Source organism: Ictidomys tridecemlineatus, chromosome 1 (assembly GCF_052094955.1).
Source record: "Ictidomys tridecemlineatus isolate mIctTri1 chromosome 1, mIctTri1.hap1, whole genome shotgun sequence".
Lineage (NCBI taxonomy): Eukaryota > Metazoa > Chordata > Mammalia > Rodentia > Sciuridae > Ictidomys > Ictidomys tridecemlineatus.
In genome coordinates this window covers 65615410-65639387 of record NC_135477.1, presented here as the reverse complement: position 1 = coordinate 65639387, position 23978 = coordinate 65615410, and the positions used below count along the sequence as shown (strand labels likewise).

Below are 23978 nucleotides of genomic sequence, written 5' to 3'. Positions count from 1 at the left end.
CCTGATCAGTCATGTAATCCTGAGCCAATTATTTTCCCTACCTGAGCTTTAGTTTTCACAGTTTGTATAAATGAACATACAATTAAAACTATGGCAACAATCCAATGAAAAGTGTACAGAGATAAGCATGTATAACATGTATGCTCTATAAATTTCTATATTTTACTTCCTTTTTCTTTAATTATTTTAAATTTAAATAAAGAAGGAAAATATTTACTTTCTTAGGAGCAAAAAGTAAAGGGGAGCCTTTTGGTAGCTAATTATTTTGTATGCATAGATATACAAATTCACACGATATAAACTAGAGTTACTCTCTGTCTTTGTTGCTAGCCATTCATTCACTACAGTTCCCTTCTCTCAGTACCCATCTCTGTTTGGCAAATTCCTACTCTTCCTTCAATGCCCAATTTAAATCTCACCGTCTCAATGAAGTCCATGGAAATCAATTGGAAAATCATCCAGGTTTCTACAGTACCTCTTTTCTGATTTCATGTTACATATTATTAAATCAAAATTGTAGTGCAAATTACCCTAGCTTTCAAACATATTTCAATCTAGGATGAGCTTTCAACATAAAGAGTAAAATGGAGCGTCTATTGAAAGAATCTGTTGTTGAGCAAGACATTTCATTCTTATATAAGGATTAAAATGCAACATTAAAATATTATTAAAATAAAAATACAAATCAAGTACATTTTAGGTATACTCATTGATTATTCTTTTGTAGTCCAAAGTTAATTCCTTTTAGTAAAAAAAATGTTGCAAGACATAATAAATTATATTATGTAGAAATATGTATATATTTAACTAAAAATTATATATTAAAATATTAAGTATTTTATTCTATACAATTATAAAGTTGCTTTAGAGAAAAGCAGTATAGTATATTAAAAATGTACCTAACGTTCTTTTTTAATCAAAAAGTTGGTTAATTGCTATTCACATTCATTTTAATATTTAAAACATAAAAGTGCCTACATTAGCCTCTGCTTTTCTTTGATTAGCATTTCATAAATACAAGGAAATTAGACATTAGTTTAATTTACCTTAATAACCAAATCAAATTTCTGATGAAAGTCTCTGTTTACAGGCTCCAGCAGACTAAGTTCTGCAGTCCTAGGATGCATATGGAAAAACCGTGGGTAATCCTCAGGAGTCCCTGGAAAACATTGACATTTCAGCACATAACTGAGAACAAAAAGTAATATGTGTATCTGCTTTGTCTATTTTCCTTCATTAACTGAGCAACAGAATTACAATTTCATTAGTAAATTAAGTTTCAAAATTATGCAGTCTAGGGAAAGCAGACACAAATGTGGTATATAATTAATTAGTTTATGAGTAAGAGAATAGAAAATATTTGTTTGGATGATTTTCCAAATTTTTTTTTATTAAGAGAGCTCTTTAATTAATTTGGAACCTCATCACATGAAAAGAGATATTAAGTAGAAGAAAAGCAAATTTTGGATTATAAGATTACATTTTAATGGTGCATAAATCTTAATTATAGCCTGCCTGGTCTCTCTACATATCTGGTAATAAATAATGACTAGTAATTTAAACCAAATATCATAATGCCTGGAAACTAATATGAACATGCTCTGTTTCATCTCAGTAATTTTTTTACAAATAAGTATTTAGTTTATTATGTGAATCATATAATTTAGAATGTAGGTTTTGAAGATACTTTTAATGACTAGGGTGAATATTTCTTAAACATTGACATTTTAGTAGAGTTGAAATACCCTTCTTGCAGAAATTCCCTTCAACTGTATATCTTACACTGTGTAAATACAACATTTTTTGTTCTAAAGTAAAGAAAATGTTAAAGTCAAATCTTGGATGTCAAATGTAGAAGTCAAATCAAATTATACTGATGATTACTTAAGCAGCCAATCATAATCACCCCATAAATCATTTCCATTTTACTGATAAGAATTTATGTAAGTAATCATCAATAACTCTGTAATTTCTATTTTATAGACAAGGATATGGGGAAATTGAGAGTATAATAAATTGTCCACATTAAAGAGTTACACTTATATCTCTGTATTCATATCCAAATGTATGATTATTAAACTACTCCTCTGATTAGACGAAAGAAAGAAAGAAAGAAAGAAAGAAAGAAAGAAAGAAAGAAAGAAAGAAAGAAAGAAAGAAAGAAAGAAAGAAAAGAAAAGAAAAGAAAAGAAAAGAAAAGAAAAGAAAAATTTTCCTGGACATTATATGAGAAAATAGAAAAAAATCACTAAAACTGACTTGAAAGTCCAGAAATAGTAAAACTATAGATGAAATTTACTGTATGATAAAGGATTACCTCTCCTAGTAGGAGAGTCATACAAAAAATGATAGGATGTACTCAATTCTTCATAGAATTTATTAGAATAAATCCAAAATGGAGAAAATATTAATGTATAATCAATAATAAAATAACATATAATATAAGCACTAATAATAGGTAAAAAATATGGATACATTTTACTCTAATTTAAGAGTAGGCAAATCTTTGTTACTATGGTTCAAAGTCAGGAAGCAATAAGAGAAAAGAGAAATTAAATTATACTACAAAATTTCATGGCAATAAAAATAACCAATATAAAGTCATGTGACAAACTGGGAAAAAGATTCCAGTTTACATCAGAGACTAAAGTTTATATCCCTGATATATACAAATTTATCACTTAGACAAGAAAAGAAACTAACAATGCATTAAAAATAATTGGCATTTAAGTATGCACAAAAATTCAAAGGAGAAAAACAAATGATTTTTGGTTATATTTAAAGATACTTTTCTCTATACTTAAAAAGATCAATACAAATTAAAACTACACTAAAGTTCCATTTCTCACTTGTCACATTAGCAATAGTCCTACTTGAATATTATACTTGACTGGTGAGCCTGCAAGAAAATAGGTAGTTTTAGAGAGCTGTGGTATTATCACAAAAGTGCTGCCACACCTAAGAAGGAGAACTAGAAATAATGTATAAAATCATATTGTTTACTTTCTTTCTTTTATTTTTTTAATTTGGCAGTGCTGGAGATAGAAGCCAGGACCTCACATTTGATAAAGGCTCTACAACTGAGTCATGAGTCCCTAGCTCAATGTTTATTTTCTCACTCACACATCCTACTTCTCTACATTATATTATATTATATAATATAATTTTTATTATATTGGATTATAATAAAAGATAAATACCCAGCTAAACTTACATCAGTAGTGCTCTGAATGAATAAATGGTGATACATCTTTTAATGGATGAGAATTCAAATGTAAAAATGAATAGTGAATATCTTTACCTATGACTGTATTACCAATATATTAAGTGAAAAGGGCATTTGGGAAAAAAGAACTTGTATTTTTCTGATTTTTTTAAAGAAAGAACACACACTTAAAAATATATAGTATATATAAAATTCAAAGATAAATCATAACACTATAAATTGTTAACATATAGGAGAGAGGGAGGGAGAGAATAAGGCATAGCTATTGAAACTAGACTTCATTAACTATATTAACCATTTTTAAAAAAACTTGGATCCATGTAAATATTACATATTATTATGAAACAAATTAAATTTTAAAACATCTCAAACTTTAAAATATAAAATAAAAAATCAATCTGTGTTTTCAGTTGGTGGCATAAGTACAAATAGAAAAGAACTACCCAAATAACTTTAAAAGATACTAACTTACTGGCATCATCAGTGTAAAATAGTCTAAGAGTATGAGAAATTACAAAAAAAATTTACACTGTCTACGTTATAATTTTGTAGATGGTAGTGTTGATATTCTTATGCTAAGATGATTGTGAGAGTATTTTATAATAAATTAAATGAGTAATTATGGGGAATTTTAATTCTAGCATTCTCAGCTTTGAAAACTAGTGTTAACAGTGAGATCTAAATATACAATTAAAGAAAGTAAATAAAAATGCCTAGGGGATGGGGTTGTAGCTCAGTGGTAGAGTATTAGTCTCACACATGTGAGGCACTAAGTTTGATTCTCAGCACCATATAAAAAAACAACTAAATAAAATAAATAACATAAAAAAACAAACAAACAAATAAATAAATAAATTGTCCATCTACAATTAAATTATTTTTTAAAATGCCTACAGTTACATACTAGATTGACAGTAAGTTTAAACTCACATTTTAGTTCTTAAGGAATATAACACATATTCCATATCATGGAACCCAAAACAAAGAACTAAAAACAATGGCCAACTTAGAAACCATGAACTTCCCAGTGCTTTATGGTTTTGAAACAGTATTTTGAAATACCACCAAAAATAATTAAGGTTTTTGTAAAAGATCATTGATTCCATATCCAAGGGAGGAAATCAAGATCAATGTGAAGCACCTTTTTGTACCAGGTAGCAAGAAAGATATTAAAGAAAACTGGGTTTATGTCAAAAGATTTCAAGAGTCAATAAGTAAGGGTTTTCTCTGGCTAAGGATGGGACAAATTGAGCAACAATATGGGTAATGTCCATAATGATTTGAAAGAAATATTTAACTTTGTAAGTTCATAATTTTGAAAAGAAAAACATTTTGTTGATCATCAATGGATGACACTTAGAAAGCATTTTGAAACCTACAAAATAAGAAACAATATTCATTTTCTACTTTTTCCAACAAATCATTGACTGTCTTTGTAAACAAATAATTGATGAACTTGTTATTCATGAAATTATTCCAGCTAGTAATGAAAGAAATGATAAAATTAGCATAAAGATTTTATAGATCCTCAGAAATAGATGGATTAAATCATTGAACATTAGCTGTTGCTACGAAACAGTGACAACCAGATATTTTTGACTGCTGATAGGAAAGTTAATTCAATATTATTTGTTTGGGATGGGATTTTGCTTATCCTCCAAAATTATATGTGAAACCTGAATCACTTAACTGTATGTAAAGAAGTAACCTTTGAGGTGATTCAGGTTAAAAGAAGTCATATGAATGAGTCCTAAATCCATTGGCTTATGAGAAGGGGAAGACATGAGGTCATATGAGTGAGTCCTTAATCAACTGGCTTATGAGAAGGTGAAGACACAAAGACACAGGTGTGCACAGGTGCTTGATCACACACACACACACACACACACACACACTCTATCTCTGTGTGTGTAAGAGTACAAAGAAAAACGGGCCAACTGAGGACATGGCAAGAAAATGGCCATTTACAAGTCAGGAGAATAACCCTCACCAGAAACCAATCATGGAGACACCATGACCTTGAGCTTCTAAGCCTCCAAAACTGTGAGAAAAGTTTGCATTGTTTGAGGTATGTAGTCTGTGCTGCTTTGTAATGTCGACCAAAAAGACTTGCACATGAAATGTGGAATAGTTTTGAGGGACACACACACAAACACACAAAAAAGAAATCTTTAGTAGTGATTTATAGGAAATACAAAGGATGAAGCAATATGTAAAATTATACCAAGGAGAGCACAATGCACACTGCTGAAAAATTCCATAAAATAAATAACTTGATTTTTCTAATAAATACAACATAAGGAAAAAAATAATGGAAAGAGAACCAGCACAGATTTTAAAGTGGCTTAAGAAAAATATCAATCACTATATGTGAACATTATACAAATTCCCTGCCAACCCCCATTCCAAAAGAAAAAAAAAAGGAACTGTTAAAATTATAACATTGTGAGAAAAGGACAGTAATAAACAAAATGATATTATATGATATTTTTAAAAGGTTGTTCAATATTTTAGATATAATATGATTTTGCAACACTTTTAAGTGGTTTTATTTTATAGACACATATAGTAAATATTTTGGGGTTGGAATATTACCCTGAGATTTTCAAACTGACATGAGGGGAGAGGTGAATAAGAATATAGATTAAGAACAAAAATTTCACCATGTGAAATTTACTATTTCTTGAACTAAGAGGTATAAATGGTTATTTTATTTTAATATTTTCTCTAACTCTTTCTCTCTTTTTATTTCTTTTACTTATTTGTAATCAAAGTTTTTTTAAGGCAATAAATTTTAGAGTTGGCTTTGGTTGTATCTTATCATAGCTCTTATCACAGCAGAATGTAGCATTGCATAGAAAAAGACGAGACCAACACATTACATCTAAATGAATAACAGCAGCTGCTCTGGGAAAAAAGGTGTTTAACTTCAAGGGAGTGATATTTACTAGGAGGTAACTCCGAAGTTACTGTAGAGAAAACATTGTAATCTCTTTATTTATTAATGTTCTTCTTCATATAAAAGTCAAAACAGCCCTATGGGGAAGATATTATTTGATCTATGAAGAAACTAACAATTTAGGCAAAATGTTATGAATTGTCATAGCTAGTAAATGACTGAGCCAGGATTCAATTTTAAGGTATCTATTCTGGAGTCCAAACTGTTTGCTATTATGCTATATAGTCTAGGTCCAATGAATTTGACACTGGCCCTTTGTGTGTAGAACTTTGATATTAAGACATCATTATAGAATATTAACTTAGCAAAAGTATAAATAGTAATTGAAAAAAAATACATCTCCTAGGGCACAGACTAAGGGCTAATACAGTTTAATTTCCTATATTCCTTCAAAATATCGTACTTTAAAAAATGAAAACAAGCTGTTCCATAGAATTGACTTTGATAGCACAAATTTAGGTGTAAAATTGAGAATTGTATCTTCCACCCTCAAAATTATACATAGTATAGCAAATTTCAGGATTGTAACTCATATAGTCAACAGAATTACTGAGTTTCAAAACCTTTATTGTTATGTATTCAAAGAAAATCTTATATTTTCAATCAAAGTTAAATGGATAAAAATAGCAATCTAAAGCTCTTAGTGAAAAATTTACAATTTGGGATATTTTATATTTTCTGTGGGTTTGAGATGTAATTGTTAAACAATAAAATTCACATATTTAAAAAGTATAATTTTGTGTTGGTCAAGAATCATCACCACAATTAAGATAATGTACCTATCTAACATTGTCCAAGATTTTTCCTGACTCTGTTCTTTCTCATCTCCATATCCAAATGCCCCACCCTCATGCAAATACTGATAATTTTCTGCCAGTACAGAGGAATTTGTATTTCTAGAAATCTATTGAATAATTTGTAAGTATTTACTATATTTTTGAGAGGTAAGGGCTGGCATCCTTTACTTGCCCTGATGATTTTGTGATCCATGTTTTTTTGTATATCAATAGTTTATTTTTTATCTTAGTATTATTTTATAATTTTGTTATACAAAATTTATCTATATATATGTTGATGTGTATTTGAACTTTGTGTCTAGTTACAAATTGGGTATATAAATTTATTTGTCTCAGGATAAATATCTAGGAGTGGAATGGTTAAGTCATATGATAGGTGTGTGTCTAAGCATTTTATTAACTTTTCTGAGGGTTACAGTCCTATAAATTTACATATATATATATATATATATATATATATATATATATATCCACAACACAACACAACAACAATACATAAATTTTCTCTGATTTCCTTTGTGTTCAAATATTGTATTTTCCGGGATCAGCAGTGGAAGAGAGTTCTAGTTCCTCCATCTATACTTGAAATGTTCAGACTTTTAAGTGTTAGCCATTCCAGGTTATATATTGATATTCACTTTACCTTTAGTTAGCTTTTCTTAAAGGCAAAAGAGGTAGAGTAACTTTTCACATACGTATTTATGATTTACTGTTTTCTATGATAAAGCATTTGCTAAAACTTTTGTCCAATTTATAATTAAATTACCTCATTCTTATTAAATTGTTTTTACATATTCCCAGTAGAATTCCTTCATTAGGCTCATGGTTTGTAAATATAGGCTCTTTTCTGTCACTTGTCTTTTCAATCAGTCATCCATGTCTTTTGAAGAACAAATGAATTTATATTTTGATAACATCAAATTTTTAAATTTTTTTATTTGTCTACTTTTGCAATATTTAAGAAATTGTTGCTAGTCCTAAGGTCACTTAAATTCTGAGAAGGTTTATAATTTAGCTCTTATATTTAAGAATAGAAAGGCTTTCAAGTTACTTTTTATACATTGTTTGAAGTATAGTTTAAGGTTAATTGGGTTATGTATGATTATTCAATTGTTCCAGCATCACTGGTTGCAAATATTAATTTTTCCTCTATTGAATTATTTTTGTGTCTTTTATTATTTTTCAAATCTTCTCTTATTATTTTCTAAGATGTTTATATATGCATCCTTTATGGGCATAGTATGTCTGACCCTATAGGCACAGCTTATTAAAGTGGAGGTTAATAACCTAAACTAGTAATTATTTTTTCCTGTTTCAACAATTTTCACTTAGAAAAAAAATCATAAGACAGACATGGCAGCTGAACCACTATAATAGCAAACATCTGTAGTAAAGTCCTCTAATTCCTCTTGTTGAAATTCATCCTTCTGCGATATGTTAAAAAATTTCCTTGGATTCTGGCAGAAACTAAAGCTCTTTTAAAAAATTGACTTTACTGTCAAGACAAAATCAAGTTCACTTGTCTAATTAACAAAGTCATATCCAAGAGAGCATAGATTTTAATATTTGATGTATGGGAACATGTGCATGAAACTATTGCAGAGGGGCACTTAAGCAATACTGTGTGAAATGTTTTTCTTTCTCCTCTAAGAATATCAATTTTCATATATAGTACTTAACTAGCAATGTGATGCACATATAAATCTAAGAATCCGTCTACCAGTTGCCATGGAGATATATGGAAATATGTGATTATTCTCTAAATTTTAAATATGTTCATATGTAGGGAATAATAATTAGTCAAATGTCACTAATGAATACACCCACGATTTCCTTTGCTGGAATAAAAGCAATCATAATATGTAACTTATCTCCATATTATCTTTTATTAAAACATATTAGTGATTCCTGAATGCTGAGTATCTGGCAGAAGCTAAGGCATTAGTATATAAAATCATGTTCCAAAAACAAAAGTGCAGGTCTAACTTCAAATTCTCATTATATTCACTTAATTTATGTCATTTGAAAAAATGAGGCAAAACTTAATTTATCAAAAATGTTATTATCCCCAAATAGCTCCACAATTCTGTGTTTTCTCCACATAAACTTTCGTTACTTAATCTTGGAGTCATAGTGCGAATATGTCATTTCTCTGATATTCAATGCATATGCCACTTCTTTCAGATAACTAAAAGTATATCGATAATTTTAATATTATCTTTCTCTAGGCTTTAAAATCACAGTTCTTTTTGTATTAAATTATTGATATGTGCAAGTCCATATGCCCAACATAACCTCTAATTTCTTGCTAGTCTATTTCATTAATCAACATTCTAGAGAATGGAAATGCATGAGGGAAATGTAACTCAGGAACTATGTGCAAGGTGATATAGCATTTGAATGACCAGCACATAGAGAAGTCCCTTGTGTACTTTGTAATACCAGGGGAAAATACACACACACACACACACACACACACACACACACACTCACACAAATACACACACACACACACACACCAACACACACACCAACACACAAATGTAATAAGTTATAACAAGCAGAGAACACTCTGGGTTTTCTCTGCTAATTGTAATATCTGAAAGATACAGTAGGAAAAGTTTAGTGTCTTCAAACATTTTTTTCCTTTGATCAATTTGATATAAGCATTGAAATCCATATCTTCCTTCTGACTTTTCCAATACTAGTATTCTGTACATTAGACCATAATCATGATAATTAAAACTGAAAATACTTCTTGAAGGTTTATAAAACATCTTGAGGATAAAAAAAATTATTTTATTTATTCATTTTTATGTGGTGCTGAGGATAGAACCCAGTGCCTCACACATGCGAGGCAAGGGCTCTACCACTGAACTACAACCCCAGTCCAATAAAATAATTTTGAATAATGGATTTGCCCTATACAGAATTATTGGCTGACATATTTTTTTCTTTCAGCACTTTGAATGTACTACTTTACTGCAGTCTGGCATCCATGCTAATGAGAAACCCTGCTGATCTTATTGAGGATGAATTGTTATGAAAAATTGTTCTTTTTTTTAATGGCTTTCAACATTGTTTTGAGGGTTGGGGTCATAGCTCAGTGGTAGAGCCCTTGCCTAGCATATGCAAGGTCCTGCCTTTGATTCCCAGTGCTACAAATAAAAAAATAAATAAATAAAAAATTGAAAAATAAAGATTTCTCCTTGTGTGACTTGGCATTTTCATTAGGATGTACCTATGCATTTGGTTACAATCCCTTTCAATATATCCTAATTTAAGTTTATACAGCTTCTAGGATGTGTAGATAAACATTATTCCCAAATCCATGAAGTTTTGGGCCATTATTTATCCACACATTCTTTCTCTCTACTCTTTACAAAACTCTTACTTTCCATATTTGTTATAACAAATGCTGTCCCACAAGCTTCTGAGGTTACTTTCAGTTTTCTTCATTCTTTTTTCTTTCTGCTCCTTAGATTTCATGTCAGTTGATCTTTCCTCACATTTTCTGGTTGTTTCTTCTTACTACTTAACTTTGCTACTTAGTATCTCTAGTGAAACATTTATTTCAGAAATACTTTTTATTTTATTTAGTTCCTTTTAATAATTAAATTTATTTTTGCCATTTCCTCTTTGACAAGACATTGTTCTCATGCTTTTATTTAGTTATTTGCACAATATGTAGTAGTTGGTGGTGTTATTATCATCAGAAAGAAAAGTAAAGCATATTTAGCTAAAAGTAAAGTTATTTAGCTCTCTTCTTGCATTTAAAATCAGAGATTGAAATCTTTGTCTAATGAGTTCAGAGTCTGGCTTCATCAAGAACGTATTCCATTGATATTTCTTTTTCTGTATTGGCCATTGTATTATTTTTTTTCTGGTTTTATAATTTTGTTTATAATTAGACTTTACAAATAGTATTCTGTAACAACTCTAGAAATCATATTAATATTCCACAGAGTTTACTAATTTAAGTTTACTATAGTTGTGCTTATTTTTATTCTGATATTTTCATATTAACATTCTAAAGTCTATATTCTTTGGGATATATGACTATTGAAGTTAGACAATAATTATTACTTTAAAAATATTATTGATACAGTAATTATTATTTTAATTGTTAAAAATAATATTTTTTACACAAATGGAGCAAATGAATTTCCTAATTCTTGCTCAGGAGTTCTTTATGTATGTTGGATCACATGTTTATTTTTCCTCAAGTTTTCCACATGAAACCCCATTTTAACATTTACATATTACTTTTTGTGGAGTCTCGAGGTTGGCCAGAAATGATAGAATGTAGAGCCTTTTCAAGAGTATGATTCTTGTTATTATTTCTCTGAATTCCCAGAAATATGCTGAATCCTTTAAAAATCCCCTATGGACACAATTCTTTACCTTTTCCTACAAAGTTTTGTTTTGTTTTGTTTTAATTAGTTACACATGACAGGACAATGACCTTGACATATCATACATTTGAATCAGATGGGATATAATATCTCATTTTTCTGAGTATACAGGTTGCAGAATCACATTGGTCATGCATTCACATATATACACACAGTAATAATAATGTACAAAGCTTTTTGATTGGTCTATTGTTTCCCTTAACTATGATCTATCATTTTAGGCAGCCACAAAAATAAAACACTTTTCTGTAATTGTTTTGGTAAATATCCCTCTGGGAGAAGGCATTTTTCCCTGGGTGATCTAAAACAAGCTTCCAGGGAACCAACAGATAATTTATGTAATAATGATTCTTGGTGAATGAGACTTTGAAAGTACTTTATGGCTGCCAAACCATGCTGGAAATTAAGGTTGCTAAGCTACAGTGCATAGGTGTGACATCTAACTGAAAAAAGGCCTCATAATTTATGTTGTTACTACATTTAGCTATTCTTCTTTAAAGACACACTTCCTGAGTTACTATAAACCTTGCTTAATTTCTAAAATTTTGACAAAGTTGATTTGAATTTCTAAGAAGTGTTTCCCATTTTTTTCATTCTTTTTGTGGAATGATATGGTTTTGTGTCACTATGACAAGAAATCTGAGATAGGCTACTTATGAAAGGAAACAACTTTTTTGTATTTAATGATTTTATTTTTATTTTTTTATTATTAGTTGTTCAAAACATTACATAGCTCTTGACATATCATATTTCATACATTTGATTCAAGTGGGTTATGAACTCTCATTTTTCCCCATATACAGATTGCAGAATCACATCAGTTACACATCCATGTTTTTACATACTGCCATACTAGTGTCTGTTGTATTCTGCTGCCTTTCCTATCCTCTACTATCCCCCCTCCCTTCCCCTCCCATCTTCTCTCTCTACCCCATCTACTGTACTTCATTTCTCTCCCTTGTTTTTTTCCCACTTTCCTCTCAATTCCTCTTATATGTAATTTTGTATAATGATGAGGGTCTCCTTCCATTTTCATGCAATTTCCCTTCTTTCTCCCTTTCCCTCCCACCTCTCATGCCTGTTTAAAGTGAATCTTCTTCTCATGCTCTTCCTCCCTGCTCTGTACTTAGTTGCTCTCCTTATATCAAAGATGACATTTGGCATTTGTTTTTTAGAGATTGGCTAGCTTCACTTAGCATAATCTGCTCTAGTGCCATCCATTTCCCTGCAAATGCCATGATTTTGTCATTTTGTAGTGCAGAGTAATACTCCATTGTGTATAAATGCCACATTTTTTTATCCATTCATGTATTGAAGGGCATCTAGCTATTGTGAATTGTGCTGCTGTGAATATCAATGTAGCAGTATCCCTATAGTACTCTCTTTTCAGGTCTTTAGGGAATAATCCGAGAAGGGGAATAGCTGGATCAAATGGTGGATCCATTCCCACCTTTCCCAGGAATCTCCATACTGCTTTCCACATTGGCTACACCAATTTGCAGTCCCACCAGCAATGTATTAGTGTACCCTTTTCCCCACATCCTCGCCAGCATTTGTTGTTGTTTGACTTCATAATGGCTGCAATATTACTGGAGTGAGATGGTATCTTAGGGTGGTTTTGATTTGCATTTCTCTGACTGCTAGAGATGGTGAGCATTTTTTCATGTACTTGTTGATTGTTTGTATGTCCTCCTCTGAGAAGTGTCTGTTCAGGTCCTTGGCCCATTTATTAACTGGGTTATTTGTTTTCTTATTGTTTAACTTTTGAGTTCTTTGTATACTCTAGATATTAGGGCTCTATCTGAAGTATGAGGAGTAAAAATTTGTTCCAGGATGTAGGCTTCCTATTTATCTCTCTTATTATTTCTCTTGCTGAGAAAAAACTTTTTAGTTTGAGTAAGTCCCATTTGTTGATTCTTTGTTTTAACTCTTGTGCTATGGGTGTCCTATTAAGGAATTTGGAGCCTGACCCCACAGTATGTAGATCGGAGCCAATGTTTTCTTCTATCCGATGCAGAGTCTTTGTTTTGATATCAAGCTCCTTGATTCATTTTGAGTTAACTTTCCTGCATATTGAGAGAAAGGGATTCAGATTCATTTTGTTATATATGGATTTCCAGTTTTCCCAGCACCATTTGTTGAAGATGCTATCTTTTCTCCATTGCATGCTTTTAGCACCTTTGTCAGATATAAGAAAGTTGTAATTTTGTGGGTTGGTCTCTGTGTCCTCTATTCTGTACCATTGGTCCACCTGCCTGTTTGGTACCAGTACCATGCTGTTATTGTTACTATTGCTCTGTAGTATAGTTTGAAGTCTGGTATCGCTATACTGCCTGATTCACTCTTCCTGCTTAGAATTGCTTTTGCTATTCTGGGTCTTTTATTTTTCCATATGAATTTCATGATTGCTTTATCTATTTCTACAAGAAATGCCATTGGGATTTTGATTGGCATTGCATTAAACCTATAGAGAACATTTGGTAATATCGCCATTTTGATGATGTTATTTCTGCCTATCCATGAACAGGGTACATCTTTCCATCTTCTAAGATCTTCTATTTCTCTCTTTAGGGTTCTGTAGTTTTCATTGTATAAATCTTTCACCTCTTTTGTTAGGTTGATTTCCAAGTATTTTTTTTTTTTGAGTATATAGTGAATGGGGTGGTTGTCCTCTCCTACTGAAACGCCTCTTTCTGCGCTGGTCGCCAGGCACAAGTGGCCCGGACCTCCGAGCAGGGTGGCCGAGATTCACCTGTCCAGGGCAAGCTGTCACCTCAAATAATCCCAAATTCCCCAGCTAGGTCTCACTTCAGCAGAATTTTGCTGGGAGTTTCTCAGCAGGTAGAATCCGAACGTTCTGATGTGTCTCTCTGTCTGCGTGGCTGAGGAGGTACTGAAAACACTGCTTCCCCACCCATCGCCATGTTGAGTCTCTGAAAGGAAATAACTTTAGCTTACAGTTTCAGAGGTTTAAGTCCAAGGTTGGATGACCCCAGGTTCAGGCCTCTAATGAGAATAATAGATGATAGTGTTGCCTGTCCAAGTCAGAGCTAGTGCTCAGATCTTGATCCAGGAACCAGAAAGAGGAAGAAATTGGTGGCAACAGTAACTTTGAAGGACATGCTAATGGCCTAGGAACAACCCTATGAAGTTTTTAGGAGTCCACAGAACCTCCAAAACTACAACACAAGGGACCAAGTCTATATGTAGGGATGTTTGTAGAACATTCATTCAAATGGTAGTGAGCAATAAATTTTCAGAGATCTTTACTTGACTATTTATGCTGAATATATATGAAATATATCCTTAAATGACTAAAAATTATTGTCCAATATCATAACCATAGTGACTTTAATGTATAGTACTAAGTAAAACAATAGTGAGGAATTTTCTTAAATTTATAATTTGATGTTTTTGAAATCATAAGTACCCAAAGAAAACTAGTCCAACCCATCTATATTTATGATTGCTTTATGGAAATTTATAGTTCATTCAGAAAATGTGTATTTATCATTAGAGTTTGTTTTGTTTTGTGTAAAATTTCTTCCTGCAGTATATATTCCAATCATCCTAATAGTTAGGCTGGATAAGGCCATTGATTGGGTGTCAATCAGAGTTTCACTTTTATAAATTCACCTTATTAGGAGAAAAAATTTTTAAGACTCAATTTTTAAAGCAAGGAGTAATTATAAATTATTATTCTAATATCTGTCACTTTGATTAGCCCTACAAATCACATCCCTGCACTGTTTATTTTGCACAAAATGTCATTAAACACACCATAGGAAATAACAAATCAAGGGGGCAAAGTTGACTTGGATTGCAGTGATCAATTTCAGTGGTAATAATTCCACCATTGATTTTAATGCTAGTAAGGCCAACAATTATTACATGACCTTATCAGATGTCAACATCTGTATCTTCACATCTAGTATACAGAAACTATCTATAAGGTCTTGAAGCAGGACAGGAGCTCTCTACATGGTAACCAAGGGCTAGCCATGAGGAAGATATATGCTCACAATTATTTGAAAGGACTTAAGAAAAATCAAGGGTTTTGACATACTAAATGAAAGCAGACCTAAGGAAATACTCTTTGATCATGTAAGTGTTTTTTGTTTGTGTGCTTCTATTCATGAGTTTGATGTGATTTAGGCAATATGCTTTACTTTTCTTTCTGATGATAATAACACCACCAACTAATACACATTGAGCACTAACTTTTTTCTCTATTGTGTATTGTGCTCTATTGTGTATTTCTATGTGTTTTGTATAGCGAACTGCCTTACTTCATAGACTGGATGCTGATTTTCTGAAACACAAAACAAATGTAATTTTTTAAACTGAAAAAAATCTTTGAATGCCATTCAATGATAGTCCACTTTAAATAGAATTGTTCTCTTAGTCTATTTTTAAAATTTGTCCTTTGTCTTTTGCATATGCTAAATAACTTACCTAGATTTTTTTTTCCATTTTCAACTGGAAACCAGAATTTTCCTGCTGAAATGACTTTTCCAAAACAATCCTTTTAGAAATGTTCAATGCTGCCTTCTCATGAAACCACAGGATATGTGGTTCAAATTATATTTATATTACCATGAAGCAATGTGTTTTAATGTACTTTTTGACCTCTTCCTATCCTCAAATTCCTCCTCTTCCTAACCTAGAACATTTTATCTCTCATCTCTGAGTGTACTGCATTTAGCATATTGATCACTATATTACCAAGCCTTCAATTAATGAAATAAACATTATTTCCTGTTATCTATATAAAAACCTCTATAAACTTAAAAGAGTCTTACATTCATAAGAAATAAATACTAAAAGTTTTTAACAGAATTACTTGAATTTATTTACAAATAGAATTTTTAAGCACAACATGATACAATATTATAGAATCTGTCTAAATTCTACTGGTCATTGTGCATGAATATAAGCACACATGCTGTGAGTCCAGGAGACAATAAAATTTAAAGGGAGTATTGAACTCCACTGAAGTTGTTTTCCAAGCACAACTTAAAAGCAGGCCTTCTTAAGAGATGTGTGGTTCATCTTTAATGCCTCTTTCCCTCTAAAACCTAAAAACCATGTAAATCAGCAACATGCATAGTTTATCAAAAGCAGTTTAAGAATAGCATAATCAAATTATTATTTTTTCTTTTTGCAAAATTATATATATATATAAATAAAATTAGGACACCTTTTGAGGAATTTTTCCAAGAAAAATTGTCAAGCATATAATGCATTGTGAACCCTAGGCTATTCATGATCTTTTTCCTTCTCCCATATGTCTCCAAAATTGTCATTATTTAATTCAGTTATATTTTATCAGAATCCTGTATAGTGTCCAACCAATGGCAAGATATAAGTAGAACAAAAAATATGTTTTCCTTTGATTTTTAAAAAATTTTCCTAAAGAACGATTTATGAGATCTGATGGATAAAACTACCAATGTGTTAATGACTTATTTTGCTCCATTTGTAAAAGTATTTTAAATTGTTTTATATATTTTGCTAAAACTATGAATAAGAAAGACTTTATATTATTACATCTAAATTTTTATATATAAATGCAACAATCAATTTCAATATAAGAAACTTTATCATTAAAAAGATTTTCTTTAGTTTGAAAGTATTTCATCATAATTCTACAGTGATTACTGATAATATAAAACATTAGAAATACGCACCAACAAGGATGGAATAGAGGATGCCGGGCCTATCTGATGGTGGCTGAATATTCCGGTCCTGATCAATGGCTTGGATTGGTGGAGTAACAACAATGGGGTTCAGTTCTTCCTAGAAAAAAATTCAGAAATTAGTTCAGCTGCATTCTAATACTTTCAGAAGAATTGACATTGATATATTTTAGTCTGACCACCTATAGAGCATCTGATCTAGTAGTTAAAATAAATGTTAGGACTCATGGTTTTAGACCTTACAATACTTAACTTTGAATGTGAAGAGGAAGCAAGGTGCCTGAAAATTAAAAATGAAAAGACATAGTAATCTGTACATAGAATTTGATATGGGGAAAATGAGAAAAGATGATTATAATACATCCTTAAATTTTCTAGAGGTTGTGTTTTTTTAAGATGAAGGCTATAAAATGTTCTGATATGAAGTTTTTCTTTCTGCTTTAGAAAATACTTGAAATGTTTATATTGTCTCCATCCTAAATATTTCTTTACATTTTTATATAAATTACATTAATTTGATAAACTTCAAAAATATGCATTAATTAGTTCAACTGCATTCTAATAGTTTCAAAAAACTGACACTGATAGGTATCAAAGTCACATTATTTGAGTTTTATATTATTAAAATTAGTTAATAGCAGGTATAGACATCAAAGTAGACTTTAGACCAATGGTACAGAATAGATTACACAAAGATAAACCCACATAAAAACATTTACCTCAGTCTAGACAAAGGCACCAAAAATATATATTGGAGAAAAGATTGCCTCTTCAACAAATGGTGCTGGGAAAATTGGAAATCCGTATGCAGCAAAATAAAACTAATTCATTATCTCTCACCATGCACAAAACTCAACTCAAAGTGTATCAAGGACCTAGAAATTAGACAAGAGAGCCTACATCTACTAGAAGAAAAAGTAGGCCCAAATCTTCATCATGATGGATCTGGCCCTCAACTTCCTTAATAAGACTCATAAAATGCAAGAAATAAAATCAAGGATCAATGAGTAGAATGGATTAAAACTAAAAAGCTTGTTCTCAGCAAAAGAACAATCAATGAGGTGAAGAGAGAGCCTACATTTTGGGAGGAAATTTTTGCCACACACACATCAGATAGAAAGTAATCTCCAGGATATATAAAGAACTCAAACAACTTAACAGACACACATACACACACACACACACACACACACACACACACACACACACACCAAAAAAAAAAAAAACAATCAATAAATGCACTAAGGGGCTGAGCAGACACTTCTCAGAAAAAGATATAGAACTAATCAACAAACATAAAAATATATGAAAAAATGTTTAACATCTCTAGTAATTAGAGAAATGCAAATCAAAACTACTCTAAGATTTCATCTCCTTCTGGTCAGAATGGCAGTTATCAATATAAGCAACAATAAGTGTTAGTTAGTATGTAGAGAAAAAGTAACTTATACATTGGTGGTGGGACTGCAAATTGGTGCAACCAGTATGGAAAGCAGTATGGAGAGTCCTGCTGGGAATGGAACCAATATTTGACCCAGCTATCCCACTCCTCTGTCTATACCCTAAGGACTTAAAAAATCACTATTGCTAAACTTTGGAAGCAATCTAAATGCACTTCAATAGATGAATGGATAAAAAACTGTAGTACATATGCACAATGGGATATTACTCAACATTAAAATAGAATAAAATTATGGCATTTGCAGATGAAGTTGGAGAATATCATGCTAAGCAAAGTAAGCCAATCCCAAAAAACCAAAGCCTGGATATTCTCTCTGAAAAGTGGATGTTGACACATAATGACAGAGTGGGCAGTGGCATGGGGAGAATGGAGAATCTTTGATAGGGCAAAGGGGAGGGAGGGAGGGGAAGGGATATATGGGTAGGAAGATGGTGGAATAAGATAAATATAATTACCTAGATATGTGTATGACTGCACATGTGGTGCGACTTTAAATCATGTACAACCAGAGAAATGAAAAGTTGTGCTCCATTTGTGGACAACGAATTGAAATGCATTCTGCTATCATGTATAATTAGAACAAATTTAAAAATACATAAATAACAATGAAAAAATTAGTTATATATTATGTAGTTTTAAGTACTTAATTTATAATGGTCTTCAAAATTTATAATAGATATTGTAAGCTGGTGTTTTCCAATTTGATGTCCAGTGGTATTTTATTTTGCTATCAACACTTGTAAAAAGTTTTTCCTATTGAAAAAGAACCAGATAAGCAATATATATACACTTTGTCAGCCATAAGTTTATGTTGCAGTCTCTCATCTCCTCCATTATGGCATAAGAGCCACAAGTGGACATAAATGTTTCAATAAAACTTTATTTTAAAAAGGAAGTAAGTGACACATAATTTACTAACTCCTATATGAATAATCTGAATGCTGGAAAAAAATGAAGAATGAAAATGCAATAATATATATGTTGGATAAGTGAAAATATTTTTGTACAGATCAATTTGTGAATCATGGTAATAAATAAAGTGTTAAAAAGTTGATCTAGAGCAAGGAAGAGCTTCTCAGAGACTTAAGTATGCTAATTTGTGTAATGACTCCCTAAAGACATGGCATTGTGTGTACAATTGCTAGAAACATTCATTAACATCTCTTTGAACTAATATCTTTAGAACATATTTTGGGAAACACCACTTTAAATTTTTGCAACCCTGGGCCCCAATATGTAAGAGGTAATTCTAAAGGGAAATAAAAATCTCTCTTAGTATCTGACAACTTCACATTCTGAGGAAATACTTCAATGATATTTCAAATTATTTTTTTCAAGTGACAGAACATTGAAATACATCATTTATGTCTTGCTAAAGCAATAGTTTCAATTCTCAGTATAAATGCATACTGATGAAATGCTAAAAAGAATACTGATATTAAACTATCATGTGCAATACTTATTTTCATGAGAATTATCACAATTAAGGATGATTATTGACCAATAATTTAGATACTATATAAATCTTAGGGGTTTTCAAGTTCACTAACATGCTTTCTAAGACTAACCATACTTCTAAGACTAACCATACTTTTCTGAAAACAATCAACTATTGGTAGGAGCAACTTAACTAATATTCTATTCTCTGCGAATTCAGAAACATGAAAATATCAAATCAATATCAAAGTAACTTCATTACACCCAACTAATTGTTGTTTCTTTCATACAAACAAAACACTCACTAAACATATCCCTGCTTCATTTCCCTCATGCTCACTTTCTTCATCTCTCTTTTATTCGTGCACACACACACACACACACACACACACACACACACACACACACATCTTTCCAATGGTTGGTTCTTTTCACATATAATACTTGTATTCATTTCTAAACTGAAAAAGTCTAAGCCTTGTCAAAATATGTATGTTTGAAATAAGAGTTAAATATTAGGCAACTGTTCCTAGTTCTGTGTTAAAGGAATGTATTTATATCAGCCAAAGTCAATTTATAGTTAAGCTCCTTTATTCCCAGTTCAGCTAATGAAATATATGGCATCTTTTCAAAAGTGTGGCACTACTCAGACCCTGAGAAAGGATTTCAATTCTGAGTATTTTCTGTAGTCCTAATCTGCTTCCTATGGTCAGAGAAATATACCCAGAAATCCCAAATATTTTCTGACTATTTGAAATACCTAAGTTTCCTATTTGCAATTTTAAAAAGTAAAATGTGAGTTTTTCTATAGAGTGGTAAGTGTGAAAAAAAACAACCCTGCAATACTGAGGTGTCCAATCTGACCATCTTTTCTCTCCTTGTTTCTGTAGAGCTGCCAAGTTACTAATCCATGAAAGTTTTAGTTTTGATAATTAGCCATGTAAATTAAAATCCTCTCCAAAGAACATCTACAGTTGGTGAAATAAGCAGTGGAGTTTTAATTGTCTTACTTAAAGTTAAATAAACAAAAGGAAAACCAAAAATAACAGCAAAGTCAACAGGGAAGGAAGGAGAAGTGTTAATTACATTTCTCAACTATATTGTTTCTTGTTAATAAATGTCATATGGTAAGAAGTGAAGAAAGAAGAAGAAAAAATTACAACATGTCTAACTATATTAATAATCATCAGAAGTAAAAATTGGAAATAGCAAAGCATGAATATTTTTGGATACTGGGTCTGGAAGTGAGAGTAGATGGGAGGAAGATATTTTACCTAAAATCATTAAGTACTGTTTGATTATGTCATTAACATGGCTGCACTATTTTTAATTTTATAAATAAATGAATAAATTTACAGTAAGGAAAATAAAGAAATTTTCTAGGTAAATGTTTCTATCAATTTCTGGAAATTTGGGAGAAATAATGTTTTAAAATAACTTATTATGATTCATAGTTTGCCTTAACTTACAGGAACTAGCAACTTACCCTAATAGATTTTTTTCCTCTGTTACCATTAAAAGTTTAAAAAATGAGGTTTAAAGATGAAAAAAATGCATTCTCAAACATAAATAATATCCAAGATTACCTCCCAAATGAGTGGTGATCATTGAATCCTGAGAATTTTTACAATTACTAATATATACATTAAGATATACTGAAAATTGTGTATTATTTAAGATGAAGCTGAAGAATTGACAGTAAATGAGCAAATTATTCAGCTTAAGTATTTTTAAGAACAATGTAAACCCTGCCCCCTATAAGAATTGAGAAAAAAATAATAGAGTGAAAAAATAATAAAATTGAGAGGAAAACAGAATATTCAGAAATGTCTTCAATTTCCTAAAAATATAATATCCTTATAATAAAAAATCCCTTTTCTCCAAGTTACTTTTGAGGCAGAATCTCTAGGACACTGAGCTTAGAATATCAATCTATATCATTGGGTCAAGAATAGAGTGTAGATAGTGGTATATTGGCTTGCTTACAAATAATACAAATTCTCTGCTTCTTTTCCAGTCTGCTGAATCAGAAACATTAGGTATTGAGTTTTAACAATTGCACCAGATGTTTTGATACAAGCTAAAATTTAGAACCTCTGGTCTAGGGTAGGAGAACCCCAGCTTCTGTACACATAGGTGTACAATTGCATATCCTTGCAGTTCTTGGGAGTGGGAGCAGGGAGAAAGAGGTGTCACAGGGTGATAGTGGGATTCAGAAAGAGATCTGCCTGTCCTATAGGAAAACTTCAGCTTGAATAACTGAAATTTAGATCATTATAACCCTCTGGAAGAAAAAAAAACAGAAAGAGACATATTTTTTAAACAATAGAGAAAATAATATTGAATTTATTTTATAATTATCAATTGATATCCTTTAGGTATTCTTTTTTCATATTCCTTTCACCTTTAGTTCAGAGAGAGGCAGAATGTTGTCAGATTTTGGAACCAGCCACCTCTGATTTCAAATTCTAGTTCCCTTACTTTACTAGCTGTAAAATATGGGCATGTTAACCTCTCTTAATTTCTCTCATCTATAAAATTGGAAATATAATCATTGGGTCTCTTTCATTAGACTAATGCATGGGTTAAATAAGTTCAATTATGTAAAACACTTAGAAATACTTTACTTGCTTCCCTTTTATTTTTTAAATTCTGTCCTATGAAGTGAACAGAATTCTTCTTGCTGGCAAATGCAATTCATGCAATCAGAGAATTTGGCCAATAGTTGATTGAATGCATTTGTGTCAATTTATATTCTAATGAATTATTCAAGGTGGTAAGAGATCACCATTCTCTAATAAGTTTCAGAGTACCCACTACCAAGAAGAGTGTTACTATTACTGTCAGAAAAATTTTCAGAGCTCTTGGGTAAAGGCAATAGTTTCAGAGATTTGTTTCCTCTGAAGAACAGATTCTTTGCAAATAGTAATTACTGTTGTTTATTCTTCTCTTGTCCTCTTCATTTATTTCAGCTTCTGATTTTACTGTCTAGATTATAGAGGAAGTATATGTTAAAGAGGTTAAAAAATCCACCCATAGATTGAATGCACTTCAGTATTATTTATGGAGAGGATCAAAATGTTCCTCTATTATGATATAATAGCTATAACTATTACTTTACCAAACCCTTGTTAGCAGAAAGTATATTTAGTTTTATAACCATCACACTAGTGCCTCACAGATTTCAACAAATTTTCATAATCAGGTTGAATTCCAGAAAATACCTAAAAAGGCCACTCAAACCCTGGAAGCCTCTGTTGTACTTTGCCTCAGAAGTGAAGCTGCTTTATAGCCTCATTTGTCTTTGAGCAGTCCTGTCTCTTGAATTCTATTCGGGCTGATAGGTGTTATGTTGGGAGTACATAGGAGAGCAGATTTGTATTTCACAGTTTAAACCATTCAGAATTACATTCCCTGATCTTATCTTTACATGGATTCGGTCCACATAAAGAGGTTCGTAATGTGAATGTAAGAATAGAAACTAATAGCAATGAAATGATTATCACCTGTAAAATGACTGTATAATTCAATGATTATAAAGCTCAATATTATTAACTGGGCATGGTGGCACATGCTTGTAATCTCAGCAGCTCAGGGGACAGGCAGAAGGTCCGCAAGTTCAAAGGCAGTCTCAGCAATTTAGAGAGGTGCTAAGCAACTCAGTGAAACCCCATCTCTAAATAAAATACAAGAATGGGCTGGGGATGCATCTCAGTGGTTACGTGCCCCTGAGTTTAATCCTGGGTACCAAAAATAAAAAAAAGATCAATATTATCCCATTGGTAGTACATATTTCATGTTCATGAGTCTGTCTGGAGAGAGAGAGATCTTGTTTTTGAATTGGTCTAAAACAATGTGCTCATGAACAATTATTGTATTCTACTGAGAAGACAAAGTTTTGAGGTGAATGTGGTTTCACTACTTCTCACACAACCTCATTACCAGATTGAAAAAAATTTCAGTCCAAATTCTATCATATAAAC

At 31.4% G+C, this 23978-nt stretch overlaps 1 protein-coding gene across 4 annotated transcripts in view; it reads right to left on the bottom strand.

The window, feature by feature from the left end:
• Pcdh15 (protocadherin related 15) overlaps window positions 1-23978 on the bottom strand; it is a 1597439-nt gene that overhangs the window by 316065 nt on the left and 1257396 nt on the right. For all 4 annotated transcript variants that reach the window (XM_078041965.1, XM_078041960.1, XM_078041968.1 and 1 more), the window contains 2 exons: window positions 17088-17196; window positions 1047-1159 (listed from right to left, as the gene is read on the bottom strand). In XM_078041965.1, coding sequence (XP_077898091.1) covers window positions 1047-1159; window positions 17088-17196 — 222 coding nt within the window. The remainder of the gene's footprint in view (window positions 1-1046; window positions 1160-17087; window positions 17197-23978) is intronic.